The 14620-nt window shown below is 38.4% G+C and overlaps 1 protein-coding gene across 9 annotated transcripts in view; it reads left to right on the top strand.

The window, feature by feature from the left end:
- The window catches only part of pitpnm2 (phosphatidylinositol transfer protein, membrane-associated 2), an 89138-nt gene that overhangs the window by 17987 nt on the left and 56531 nt on the right, over positions 1-14620 (top strand). For 7 of the 9 annotated variants that reach the window (XR_001637800.1, XM_016530650.1, XM_016530648.1 and 4 more), the window contains exon 2: positions 6886-7080. Coding sequence is in view for 8 of the 9 variants with exons in the window: in XM_016530650.1 (XP_016386136.1) it covers positions 7003-7080 (78 nt within the window). In the remaining variant the exon portion in view is untranslated. Of the gene's footprint in view, positions 1-4771; positions 4950-6885; positions 7081-14620 lie in introns of those variants that run through there. The other 2 variants (XM_016530647.1, XM_016530645.1) reach the window with 2 other exon arrangements.

Genomic DNA, 14620 nt, shown 5'->3' with positions numbered 1-14620 from the left:
CTCGACTCACTCTCCTCACTGGATAAATTAAGTCTGATCTGTGATGCGACTGTCGTTCGGCATGCTGCATTGAGCAGCCGCGTTCAGCTTTTAATTGTAGTGTCTGTTCTTTTACTAGACTAAATTATTTTTATTACTATAAAAAATCTAAACGATAAATTATTTTTATTACTTTAAAAAATCAAAACGACGGTGGGGGTCGGTGCCGCGGTGGGCAAGTGACATAACCGGTGTTGCGGCTTAACACCGGTATCACCGTCAGCACCGTCTATCGCGGCAAGCCTAAATTCCATAGATTTCCCTCCAAAATCAGTGCAGGAATGCGATGATGTTTTTAATATTTACATCAGCATTTTTAATTTACTCCCCTGATTTCTGCAGTTTTCCCTCCAAAATCAGCACATGAATGCACTAGATGTTTTAAATGTTTTACCTCACCGTGTTTAAATTTGTTCCATAAAACTCTGTACATTTCCCTCCAAAATCAGTGCAGGAATTGCTAAAGAAGTCTGCCGACTTGAGTCTATTTATGAGATTGATGTCATTATGCCATTTTCAGTGACTCCTCCCTGTTCATTTTTTTTCCCCATCAATTTTCTTTTATTCCATTGATGCTGCGTAATGCTTATTGACAGACATGTGCTCATATTAAGCTGCAGATGTTCCTCTCCTCTCCCTGACTGAATCTAATAGCTATCAGTCAGTCTGGAAGAGCGAATGCAGGCAGGAGGGGGTGGGGCCGTTCACGAGAGCGGCAGTTTGAGGGCCGTCCCTGAGCCGCTTCATCACACCAACCCCAGCCAATCCCGTAACAGCCTTTTGCATTTCCATGGCAACAGAGCTTTATAGCCCCACAAGAGGTGGATACAGGCGAAACGGCAGAGGAAAAAGGTTTCAAGTGAGAAGGAGATAAAAAAAGATGTTTTTTTTTTTTCCCCCCTTCATGTTTTCCGGCTGCGTTTGATGACATCTTCATTCATACCAGAAGATAAAGCAGCACAACAATGGTGGCAGGATGCTAGAATGCTTGTGTTTGGGAATGAGTCGTGGACCGGCTGCTTTCTGTCCATTGATCGGATCAGTTGGATAGACAGCATGATAAGCGCCATCTAACAGGTAAAACGTCTACGCTCGAACAAACGTCTGGAATCTCAGCGCCTGCTTCTTGACGCAACTGGTAAACAGGTGTTTTTTGAGAGGACGGAGGGCTGCATGCTGTGCTCTCCTGGTTTTTATTCGAGTCTCTAATGGAATGCTCATCAATCCCACAGTATTTTCACATGCAAATCCATCTGTGCAAGTCTCGGCTGTGATTTGGGCGTTTCAAAACCCAAATTGCCTCACCTCGCAATTTAACCGATACACGCCTTGACGTATTAAGATGGAGGTTGAGGTGGGGAAAAATCTCAATGGTTAATCTTAAAGGAAATGATTAACGATGGTGTCAATGTGATGTTTTGTAGGGCTGTACATTACAGATACTGTCAGTTCAGCCAGCATTTCCTCGTATTTTTGAATTTACATACAAAACAGGTTCTCTAGGTGTCAAATGCCTGTTGAAATGCGACACACTGAAATGATGATATGCCATATTACCATGTGGACACTTGACACAAACAAGCAATTACCTTTTCCATTTCTCTCTAATGCAATATGCTAATTAATACGCCATTAAATGTTATTGCACTCTTTTTAGTCACTGTATTTTGCATTCTGCTTCCGAGATGTGCTTAAAATAGACTTTGGATTGTGGTGTCCGTTTGTTTGGACACACAGGTCCTGGGAAAGCAGTCTCAGTAGGGAACTGTCCTCTCATAGGCACTGTAGACGCTTGCCAACGGGAGGAATTTTTAGAAACCTTCCCAACATAATTATGGAAAATTGCATCTGATGTGTTTATAGAGAATTGTGTTTACTTTGTCGTTACAGAATGATGGCAACACATGCTCCAGTGTAGTACGGCATAACCAGCTGGTGAGAAACGGAAAGATAATGCGCTGAAATCCCTCTCAGTAGGTACATATGTCAGTGTTTCGCGACACGTCTGACACAAACGAGTCCCTTCATGTTTTCCGGCTGCGTTTGATGACATCTTCATTCATACCAGAAGATAAAGCAGCACAACAATGGTGGCAGGATGCTAGAATGCTTGTGTTTGGGAATGAGTCGTGGACCGGCTGCTTTCTGTCCATTGATCGGATCAGTTGGATAGACAGCATGATAAGTGCCATCTAACAGGTAAAACGTCTACGCTCGAACAAACGTCTGGAATCTCAGCGCCTGCTTCTTGACGCAACTGGTAAACAGGTGTTTTTTGAGAGGACGGAGGGCTGCATGCTGTGCTCTCCTGGTTTTTATTCGAGTCTCTAATGGAATGCTCATCAATCCCACAGTATTTTCACATGCAAATCCATCTGTGCAAGTCTCGGCTGTGATTTGGGCGTTTCAAAACCCAAATTGCCTCACCTCGCAATTTAACCGATACACGCCTTGACGTATTAAGATGGAGGTTGAGGTGGGGAAAAATCTCAATGGTTAATCTTAAAGGAAATGATTAACGATGGTGTCAATGTGATGTTTTGTAGGGCTGTACATTACAGATACTGTCAGTTCAGCCAGCATTTCCTCGTATTTTTGAATTTACATACAAAACAGGTTCTCTAGGTGTCAAATGCCTGTTGAAATGCGACACACTGAAATGATGATATGCCATATTACCATGTGGACACTTGACACAAACAAGCAATTACCTTTTCCATTTCTCTCTAATGCAATATGCTAATTAATACGCCATTAAATGTTATTGCACTCTTTTTAGTCACTGTATTTTGCATTCTGCTTCCGAGATGTGCTTAAAATAGACTTTGGATTGTGGTGTCCGTTTGTTTGGACACACAGGTCCTGGGAAAGCAGTCTCAGTAGGGAACTGTCCTCTCATAGGCACTGTAGACGCTTGCCAACGGGAGGAATTTTTAGAAACCTTCCCAACATAATTATGGAAAATTGCATCTGATGTGTTTATAGAGAATTGTGTTTACTTTGTCGTTACAGAATGATGGCAACACATGCTCCAGTGTAGTACGGCATAACCAGCTGGTGAGAAACGGAAAGATAATGCGCTGAAATCCCTCTCAGTAGGTACATATGTCAGTGTTTCGCGACACGTCTGACACAAACGAGTCCCGTAGCACTTGTGTTTTGTTGTGAAACAGCACGACAGGTGACGGCAGCGGTGTGGCATCAGGACGGACTGGTTTCAGTGGGAGTGAAGATGTCATCCGTAATGTCCTTTGAAGAATAGGTAGATGTCTGTTCAAGGAGCAGCTGTGTCGGTATTGTAGTGTCTGGCATACAGCAGAATGTCTCAGGCCTTCACGATGGTGTCTCAATGCATTTGTCTGATATTTCAGGTCTAGCCACAAGCCCAGAGTAGCTGCGATGCTCCGGGTCCCTGACCTAGTTCAAGACCAAAATGCACCAGCGCTGATCATTACTGCTCTCAATAATCCCGTCCAGTTGTGATCTTTTATCGTTTTTCCTGTGGAAGAATGTCGAAACCCTATTCTGATATTTATAAGTGAACAGAGAATAAATGCAGGAATTTTAGCCTTTTGTTTTAACGTTGAAAATCCTCTCTAAAGCACTTAGGCTAACTATTGTATTTAATTTGCTTAATTTATTAGTTTCATTTCAAACCTGCGTGACTTTTTTTTTTATACATTTAGATCTTCAGCATCTATGCTCAAGTTAATCTTTCATCAGACTAATAATTTATTGAAACCGTACACTAACATTCAAAAGTATGTTTTTTTTAAAGTCTCACCAAGGCTTAATTTATTTGATCAAAAATACAGTAAGAGCAGAAATATTCTGAAATATTATTGCAATGTAAAATAGCTTTTTTCTATTTGAATATATTTTAAAATGTAATTTATTCTTGTGATGCAAAGCAAATTTTTCAGCATCATTACTCCAGTCTTCAGTGTCACATGATCCTTCAGAAATCATTCTGATATGTTGATTTGCTGCTCAAGAAACATTTTTATTATTAATATCAATGTTGAAAACAGCTGTGCTGCCTCATATTTTTGTGGAAACCGTGATATATGTTTTTTTTTTTTCAGGATTCTTTGAATAGAAAGTTCAAAAGCACAGCATGTTTGAATCAGAAATAGAAAACATATTTGAAATATAAATATCTGCAACATTATAAATGTCTATAATTTATATAATTTCCTATATTAATACCTAAGCTTTGGAGCATCTTGGAAAGAAGCAGTGGTGATGATATTTGGTTTCTAACCTTTCCTTTTGTGACCCTTTGATTATTATTACTATTTTTAGAGACTCGTCGAGGGTCCAGCCAATCTATTGTAATTGTGTTGAATGCTTCCTTTTCACCAGGGGCAAGACAGCACAATCGCAGCGCAAAGCTTTTTACTGTGAGTGTGCATGACGTAACCGAGCCATTCCAGCTATTTATAGATCAAATAGCTATATATTTTTTCGTCACGGATGCTGTTTTTAGCGCCGACAGCTGTTGCACCTAACATGGCCCGTCTTGGAAACCTTGAGATGGTCACTTGGTTGATGTTCGGTGATGTTTATGAGTCCTGTGGTGTCTGTGTTTACACCAGCTCACCTTTCTGCACACACGAGCACAGCTTTACCTCTCAGGGAAGAGTTGGGTAAGTTGTCTGTGGATAATCCGTCTTACACTAAGCGGCCTGTGTCATGTGACGCGCCCAGTGGAAGCGCAGGAGAGTTACGGTGTCTGCCGGACCTCTGTGTCATCAGCAGGTGGATTTACATTTCTTACGGCAGCCGAAGGTCAAATTGAGGCCCCTCGTGTTTTGTTTAGTTTTTTTTTTCTTCTGGAAGTCATTTGCATAGATGTCATTCCTGGACAGTTGGATTCCATTACAGCACTGCTGGCGTACAGTAACACTGTATTTATTAATTGCAAGTTGGTTGTGCTGCATGTGTTTGAGACCACTATGTCTGAATACATAATGCCTGTGTGATTATACAGAACAGCTGTTGGTTTGGGGTTTTGTGAGTGATTATGAAGCAATATAGAATATGCTACTTTTGTAAACAGAAATACACAGATTTTAAATACTGTATGCGCTTCAGTTAATAATGCTTTTCCAGTGTTCTTCAAATAAGTAATGATTTCTAAAAAATAATATAGAATATGCCAGTTTGTAAATGCAGAAATACAGTTTATTTATGAGCAGTTTTGTTTAAGATGATTTACCAGTGTTTCTCTATATATTTCTAAATATCTGTTTGTGCAAAAAATCTGTTGTATCCCTGTTTAAGTGTGGTCTTTCAGCTTCTCAAGCTATTTGTTTTTCAGCATGACTTCTTTCAAACAAGATCCATTTACTCAAGAAGCAAACTTGCATAAGATGTTAAGACTTGTTTTCAGAGAACACGAGTTCTCCATTACAAAATTACAAAATCTCTAAATTATTGTTTTTATTTATTGGTTCTCCATATGCATCTCTGGGACGTTTTTAGATCTATTGTATTTTTTTTCTGTGTATGGATTAATTTGTGCAAGAGAGATGCCATTGCAACATATTTTGCTGTTTTTTTTTTTCAGCTTTTTCAAGACACTTTAACTGATCAAAGTGGTTCACCTTTTAAAAACGCATCTTTGTTCAGTTTCTTAATCAAAATTATTTTTGTCTTTTTTCCTGTAAAAATATCTCAACATCCTTCACAACAACATAAATTTAATCAAGAAGCAATTTTGCACATGACATTAGGAGTTGTTTTCAGACAAAATATCTTTAAGGCTCCGTCCACACGGAGACGCGTTTAGCTGTATACGCATACATTTTGTATCGTATAGGCGTTTCGTCCACACGGATCCGGCGTCTTGGGAGAGTGAAACTGATATTTTTTGAAACCGGGTCCTAGAGTGGATAAATCTGAAAACGCCGCCCTTGCGTTTTCGTGTGGACAGCGAATCCGTATATTTTCTGAAACGATGACATCATCAGCCCACGTCTCGCCCCTAGTCAGACACCGCTACGTCACGTAACAGCAACAAAAACATGAACAAACACTGAATGATTGTCTTTTTATTAACTAACATTAACACAGATTAATAAATGTATTGTTCCATGTTCGTATGTATACCGCGCGCAAGGTTTATGCGCATAGTCCAAGTCTTCCTCTCCGTTTTTAGTGTATCTCTGTGGCAGAATTACAGCGCCACATACTGGTCTGGCATGTATACTACATCGTTTTGTGTGGGTTTCGTGGCTTCATGTGGACGCAGATATTTCTTGAGACGAGGGGGAAAAAAAAGATCGGATAGGGAAAGCTCTGGCTTCGTGTGAATGTAGCCCAAGTAAGTTTTTTTTTTTTTTGCATTTAGGCAAATCTTGCTAAATTTGTGCAGTTTATGATAAAGACTGTTTATGTTTAGATGTTTTTACTAGAGCCCTGCATTATGCAACCGATCTTGGATCTGCTGTTTTGGTGTTTTTGCTGAGCATGACTTTAAAAAAAACAAAAAAAACTATCTTGTGTAATTTTATTAATCAGTATTTTTGTATCAGTGTTACTGTAAAAATACCACAGCATCCTTCAAGCAAGATAAATTTACTCAACAAGACTTGTTTTTAGAGCAAATATCTCGAATTAGGTTTCTTCTTTTTTCTTGCTGAATGTATGCAGTTTATGATTATGTTTAGACCTTTTCATTTTAGAAACACAAAATTTATTGTATTTATTTTTTTGTATTTTTTTTGGAGTCTCTGTATACTTCCCTCAGATGGGCGTCTCTGGGATGCTTGATCTCTTGAGCTTTCCTCTGGACGTCTGTAGATGATTTTCAGGTCTGATTTGTCTCTGTTTTCTGCCCAGGTCTGAGAAATGAGCTTGGCTCCTTCTCTCTGATGCACTCGAGCTAAGGGCCGTCCTGGAGGATTTGCCCCTGACCCAGCGGAGCGTTTCCAGCCCCAGCCCCGCTCCAAGGCCAACATGCTGATCAAAGAGTACCGCATCCCCATGCCCATGAGTGTGGAGGAGTACCGCATCGCTCAACTCTACATGATTCAGGTTTGCTCATGGTTTTATCTTGTGTTAAAGCAGTCGAAAACTGTCATCATTTACTCTTTGTCACACAGTTCTTTGTCAAACAGTGATGTTCGTAATGACCACATCTGTCAAGCTCCAGATGGGATGAGAAATTTCCATAAAAGTAGTTTGTACTACGTGCTACGTCGAAATCATGCAATGTCTTTGTACGGCAAGCAGACTGTATATTTTAAATTTAAAACAAGTAATATAAGAAAAACATCACAGATCTCAAATCAAAAATTGCGACTTTAAATGAGTGATATAAGGTAGGACACTATGATTTCCGGAACTACCATAAACATTTAAATACACAACACAGAATTTCTGAAAAACAGAAAATTTCACAGAGCTCTATTATTATAAAAATGAATAATAATTTTGATTATTAACATTTATTTAAAAATGTCAGAAAAAAAAAAATTGGAAACACAGAATTTGGTAAAAAATAAATCAGAATTTGAGAAAAAAATTCATAGGGCCCTAAAAATGAAAATTTAGTTAATCTTTTAAATAGGGATGGGTATCGAGTTCGATACTTTTTAGGCACCGACCGAATTGCCTCGATACCATCGAGTATCGAAAAACGTCTTGTCGTCGGTACCAAATTTCGATACCTAAGGGGTTAATCTCATCAACGTCAGTGAGGCGCAGATCGATCAGTGTTTGACATCCGCAAGAGCGATGCGAAAACGTACGGAGCTCTCTGCTCATGGTATCTTACTATAGCCTAATACACTGATAGGTCTGCACAGTCAGTCCGCGACTGTGACACTCAGAGATGTGGCTCACACGCGAGTATTTGGTGTAAATGCGTCCCAGCCCCCGTAGCTGTAAGGCTACACTGTATAAACATCAACAAGCTGAAAAATAAAACCAAAGTTTTTTTTTTAGATAATGTAATCTTGTTCAAATAGATTTCATAAAATTGGTATCGAAAAAAGTATCGTTCAGGAACCGGTATCGAAGTCAAGGTATCGGTATCGATATCGAAAATTTTTGAACGATACCCAGCCCTACTTTTAAAAAATTGTTGTTAAATTGTAGAAGTTTCATGATTTCAATTAATTAGAGATGGTTTTAGATTACTAAAGTTGAATTTAACCATTAAAGTGATAGTTCACCCAAAAATAAACATTCTGTCATCAAACAGTTGATGGTAGATTAGTGGTCATTGACCTCCATAGTATTTTTTAGATACTATGGAAGTCAATGGCTACCTTCAACTGTTTGGAGACCAACATTCTTCAAAATATCTTCTTTTGTGCTTAACAGAAGAAAAAAAATCATAAAGTTTTGAAACAAGTGGAGGGTGAGTAAATGATGACAGAATTTTCATTTTTGGGTGAACTGTCCCTTTAAAAATGGAGCCCCAAAAAATAAAAATGGAATTTGGAAAAAATAAAACTTATGGTTTGACGTCAATGATGTTTGACCATGACACAAAAACCAATGGTGGCTAATCTGTGTCATATTTTATTTGCCATCTGTGACTTAAAGGGATAGTTCACCCAAAAATGAAAATTCTGTCATTATTTACTCACCCTCATGTTGGTCCAAGCCCGACTTTATTCAACTATTCGTCTCCTTAGCATCACCCTAGCGCCATTTTGGACAGTATCCACTGAACGTTGTTTTCGTTCAAATCAAAGCGTAAACAACATAAACAGCGTAGCCGCGTGGCACAGCTGACACAAAACAGCATACGCAATTTACGTTCAGTGGATGCTGTCCAAAATGGCACCAGGGTGACACGGAGGAGACAAATTGTTGAATAAAGTCGTTATTTTTTTATTTTAAATATCTTAATTTGTGTTCCGAAGATGAACTTAGGTCTTACGGGTTTGTAACGACATCATAAAGTTTTGAAACAAGTGGAGGGTGAGTAAATAATGACAAAATTTTCATTTTTGGGTGAACTATCCCTTTAAATAGTGGTCTGTTCCTCACTGAAAACTAACGTGTAACTTCAGAGGACTTAAGTTGGGTCATTTGGGTTATTTTTATGGTGCTTTTTTAAGCCTGTTTGGTTCATATGGTCACTGTGAACCATGTGGAAAAGAGCTGTGTGAATTCCCTATTGTGTTCCACAGAAAAAATAACAGCCTGTGGGTGTGGAACAACACGAGTATGAAATAATAATGGCAGATTCTTCATATTTGGGTGTTCCTTTTACGCGCGTCATGCACTTCTTCTGTTGTTTCAGTGCGAAGTGAAGCGTGTCGCATACAAAAAGCTGTGACTCACAGCTGGCTTGTTTGGTGTTTCCTTTTTGAAACGTGCTGTACTCTCTGGGTCAGATGCAGTGAAAGTAACATGCATGTTACTTCATTCAAATATGATGCACATGTGCAGTTTTACAGAACAAAGACAGTGTTTCATGTCTATTTTTGGTAGGGCACACTGCACGCTCTAAATATTTCACTGAATTTGGCCCGCGATCCCTTGAGAGAGGTTGTGGGTGCTGGCGAGGCAGGAAGCACCTTACGCATTGTGCTGATGCCGAAAACACCCAGCGAGCTGATGGAGAAACGCTGATTCTCATCGGCAGCCAGGAATCAATACGGACCACCGTGATGTGCTAATGTAGATGTTGTGAGTGTGTCTAGAAGGGCTAATGTTTTTGGTTTACTCTGTTATTGGTTGACAAGTTAATTGCTGTGTTCTGAAACCTAGTAAGCTCCCTAGATAGACAGCATTGTAAAACATCATAGTCACAAAAGCTGTTCCAGAGGATAAGCAGCATCTTTTTAAAATTTAGCTTTGGCCAAGTTATAAGGCAGCGCAACAGGGATCCTTCTTAAAGAAGTAAATCCCACAATGCACTGGGCCGAGCTCAAAAAACAAAACAAAGATAGCAAATAATACTAAAGTACTGGGACGATTTTGCGCGAACTATTTCCCAGTACCATTTAAAGGGTTTCATTCGCACCGACAGTGTGTACTAGGAAGTGACGTAAGCCGTTCACACATGAACCACAGGATTGCTTGTAATAAAGATTTCAATGCAAAAGCGTTTTATCGCCCAGGCCTACCTTCAGCATTATAATTATTTCACCCACGCCTGACAGAGACTGAGACGGTGCCGCTGCATGTCGTGCCAAACCTCTCACGGCAGGCGCGCCATCAGCTTGAGATCGGCCTTTTTAGAGACCGCCGATCAAACATCCCAACGTAATTATTGGCCGATAGTGATCGGTAGCCGATCAATCGGAGCACCCCTACTAAAATTTGAATTCAACGTTTTTGCATTCGAATGTAGATTTTTTTTTTTGTCAGCCCTAGTATCTAGTGAATGTCTGTCTGTGGAGGTTTGTATGAAATTTAGTGAGTGCTCAGATCGTTGTTGGAGCTCACAGCAAGGTTACGGCCACAGATCTAACTGAGCTTCCTCCCACATACTCTGCTTTCTCTGAATGGTCTTATAAGGTTAATTAGCACTCTGTCAATGCAGCTGTCTCTCACTGCTGTTGTCAGTGGGGTATTAAGCGAGCGGTCCTATAAACAACCAGTATGCTACTGTCCTATTGCAACAGGCGTGCTAAATTTAAGCACTTGTGCAAAGTCAGTGGACATCAGAATCGAGCCTAAGCGATGTTGACTCGCATAAGACTTCAAGTCCTGCGGGAACATTGTCTAATTAGCAGATTTCTGAAAGCGTGAGTCATCGAAAGTGTGAAGTAGCGTCCATATGACTGATGGTCGAATCGTTTCGTTTGGCGCAGAGAATCGAAGTTCGAAGCCAATTAACACGTTGAATCTGCATCTAAAGAGAGCATTTGTGTCCTCGTCCTTGTTAAAGTTAATTTCACTTGTTTATTTGGGTTTTTTACGTTCTTTCTGAGCTCTGCTGTTTATAAGCACCATCTGTTGACATGGCATCGCAGAGCTGGCCTAATGAGTGTGCGGAGGGCAGGCACACGGTTTGGCATGCTTGTACACCGTCAGTGTGACCCCACTGGTGTAGTATTAAACCGGGGTGTGTTTGTGTGAGTGCTGTTCTATTAGCCTCATGTTACACAGCAGAACTCTGGTCAGGAACCGTGAACAGATGTTTAACGCTGGTGGAAATATAAACAAAACTAGTTCCGCTGTGGTTGGCGTGAGGTGCTTTTTGCTGTGTGTGATGCACCAAAGAAGAGTTTTCATGTCATAAGCTACTGTGTCATCCGTTCGCGCTACAGTGCATTATAGATTTAGATTGATTAGTTCAGGCTAGGGTGGGGCGATCGAATTAAGCCACATCATGGATATTGCAGCGATTTTAAGTGCACTTTGTTTCTGGTCATTAAGTTTCCTAAACCGCATGTCATTTAAGATGGGGTTTTTTAAATTTCTTAATATTTTAATAGTGTAAATGATGTAAATCAGAAACCAGTTGCTGTTAATATATTATATCAAAATGTTTCAGATCAAATTTTGCTGTTACGTAAATATATATAATTTTTTAAATATTAAATTATTATAATAACTTTATTAACTTTTAGTTAAAAATATATGTAGCTTATTGTTGCTGTTAATAATTTGTATTATCTTACAATTTTGTAGTTAAAATGTAGATTAATGTTGCTATTTACATAATTAAATTTTATAATAATAAAAAATATTAAAATATTGTATTTTCATAAAAAATATATGTAGATTAATGTAGCTTTTTAAATATTTTTACATATTATATTAAAATGTTTTAGTTAAATATGTGTAGATTAATGTTGCTGTTTATAAGTTTATATATCATTAAAATGTTTCAGTTATTATATGTATGTTAATATTACTGTTTGTATATGTATATTATATTAAATTGTTTTAGTTAAAGTATATGTAGTTTGCTGTTTATGCATTTATATACTAATGTTTTAGTTTAAAATATATGTAGATTACTTTTGCTGTTTATATTGCTATAAAAAATTTTTTTTGTTAAATATGCTTGTAGGTTAATGTCTCTATTTATACATTTATACAAGATGTTTTAGTTAAATATGCCTGTAGATTAATACTGCTGTTATATATTTATGTATTTTATGTATGTATTTATTTATTATATGTTTGTATATCACTACTGTATATATTAGTGTATTTGTGCATATAAATGAAAATAATTAAATAGTATTCCTTGTTTTTCTTTAGTGAAACCCCTTTTTTAACTTAAATTTTAAATGTATTTTTTATTTGACTTTACATTCAGTTTTACCTAGATTTTAAGAATATGAAACCTTTCGAATCTATTTGGCAACAATGACTTTTCGGTCAAAATAAAAAATTATAAAAAAAAATAAATTGTCCTTTTAAGCCATTTCAAGGCAAGCAAATAATTATATTGAGGTATGTATTGAATATGGTCATTTTTGTTCCGCACACCAGCAAACGGCAGGAATTTGGCTTTCCGTAGCTTCCGTCACAGCAGCATCATGTTTCCCGTGGCCTCTCTGGCGCTCCTGTTTCTCTCCCCTCCGGTCAGACCCCCTCCTCTGCAGCGTCACAGCTGAGCTCCGGTTGCCATAGATACCTGTGACATCAGCCGGAGCGTGGCGCTCGCTGCAGTCATTTGTTTGCAGCGCGAGAGCAAAAGACGGAGGGAGAGGTCACGATGATGCAGGCCTGTTGCCAGGGCAACTTCACTCCCCTGATTTCTGCTGTCCGCAGATGGGCAGCGGAGGTGCATCGCACCGAGGTTAAACCTCTCACATGATCTTGGCCGTCTATGTCCATATAGGGCAGCGTTTGCTTTCCGTCCATCCACGGAGATACTAAATTAAGAGTAGAGCTCGGCATGGCTTCAGCGAGACTGGCGAATATTTTGAGGGCAAATCTCAGGTAGCAGAAATCAACTGGAGAGCAGCAAATCTCAGTGGACGCTCCTTGTAGGGTCTAGTCGTTTTTCATTTGATTTAAAGTCATCCATGTGAAATATGTAATTAGCTAGAGTACACAGGAATCCTGCCAGGCAAAACTTAGCTCCAGTTTTCTGCTTTCCATCACTTACAGTAGTCGCAACGAGGCACTCGATGCCAACTGTGTATTTTTCCTGTCTTCACTGTGTCCTCTCAGCAGTTATTGGCCTTTTAAATATATTTCAATTTTGTCATAAACGCTGAACAAAGTGATTTCTCGGCACAGCATACCTTTGTACCATCAGCACTACCTTCGTAAAAGAAATGAATCCCAACTAAATTATAACTATTATTTTATTATTATTATTACTATAATTATTACAATTCTATCAAACTGGGTCATTAAAATTGATCATTAGAGTTTCTATCCTCAAGTGATTGATTGTGTTCAGAATCGTAGTTCATCCAGAGTTGACTCAATCTAGTCTTTTTTTCTTTTCTTATTTAAAGCAAATCTGAATATATTTGAAAGTCAGTTGGAGCTAGGCACTGAGGATTTTTACTTGCCTTGCCAAAATTATAAAATAATTGTAAAAAATTTGAAAAACATTTGTTTTGGTTATTTGACCCAGTTTGACCCTGTTACCTTGTATTCTAATAAATAGGGTTGTTTTGACAAAAAATTTAGATACAGTGAAATTTCACAATTCTTGATTCCAATCTCGATACCACAGCAAAAACTACTAGTGTAACTAATATAAAAAAGTTATTAAAGACTAGTAAACTGTCAGTTATAAAATTAGAACAAATAAACACAGTACAAGCAACAGCAACATAAATGCAAAAGAATAAAAATACAAATTAAATGAACAGTGATTTAAGTTTTTCAGGAAGATCTAAGAGTAGTGTTGGAGAAAACCACAGAAGTCAAATAACGGCATAGTCTTCATTATATAAATTAAATATAGATCAATCCTTTATTAAAGCTATAAAAGTTATTTAGTCAAGAGCGGTGAATGGTTTTCTCTTTTTATTTTCTTGTTTGATTTTTATTTATTTTTTTACTTTAACGACAGCAGAAGTTTTATTATGCTGCTGTAACTTTTAAGACCTAATGCACAGATCTAATATACTAATACACATCTGGTTTTCTCCCAGCTGTTCACATTCAGATGGGCATTCTGATATTTTTATGTGTATCTATCAGTTTAAGCTAGGAGTGTGCGATATCACGATTTTTGATCGTGGACGATAAAAATGTCTCCACGATCTGCTTTTGAAGAAATATCGTAGTATCGTGCTACAGCGCACATTCTATCAGCTGCAGTTCTGCCGCCTCCGTCTTAAAGGTGACATATCATGAAAATCAGACCTTTCCAGGTTTTAAGTGCTATAATCGGGTCCCCCCGGTGCATCTACCAACCAAGGAAACGTGAAATAGATTAACCCAGTAACTTTGTTTTGGTAAACTTTTTCTGCAAGCGTCTGAGAAAACGAGCGCATCTGATTTCTCTCCCCTAGTGACGTTGCAAAGGGATCTCATTATAATATTACCACCCCTTAATCTGTAAATTTCCAACCACAGCGCCGTCATTTTGATTTCGCAAGCGACAACGGTGTACCAGCTCTAATGCCATGGCGAAAGTTTGAGCAAAACATACTAACTGTTCTGTCTTTGGCTGCACAGACGA

This window comes from Sinocyclocheilus rhinocerous, unplaced genomic scaffold, assembly GCF_001515625.1.
Source record: "Sinocyclocheilus rhinocerous isolate Xijiao unplaced genomic scaffold, SAMN03320098_v1.1 scaffold874, whole genome shotgun sequence".
NCBI classification, from domain to species: Eukaryota; Metazoa; Chordata; class Actinopteri; order Cypriniformes; family Cyprinidae; genus Sinocyclocheilus; species Sinocyclocheilus rhinocerous.
Note: the sequence above shows the minus strand (reverse complement) of the source record. Positions and strands in the feature narration are given on the sequence as shown.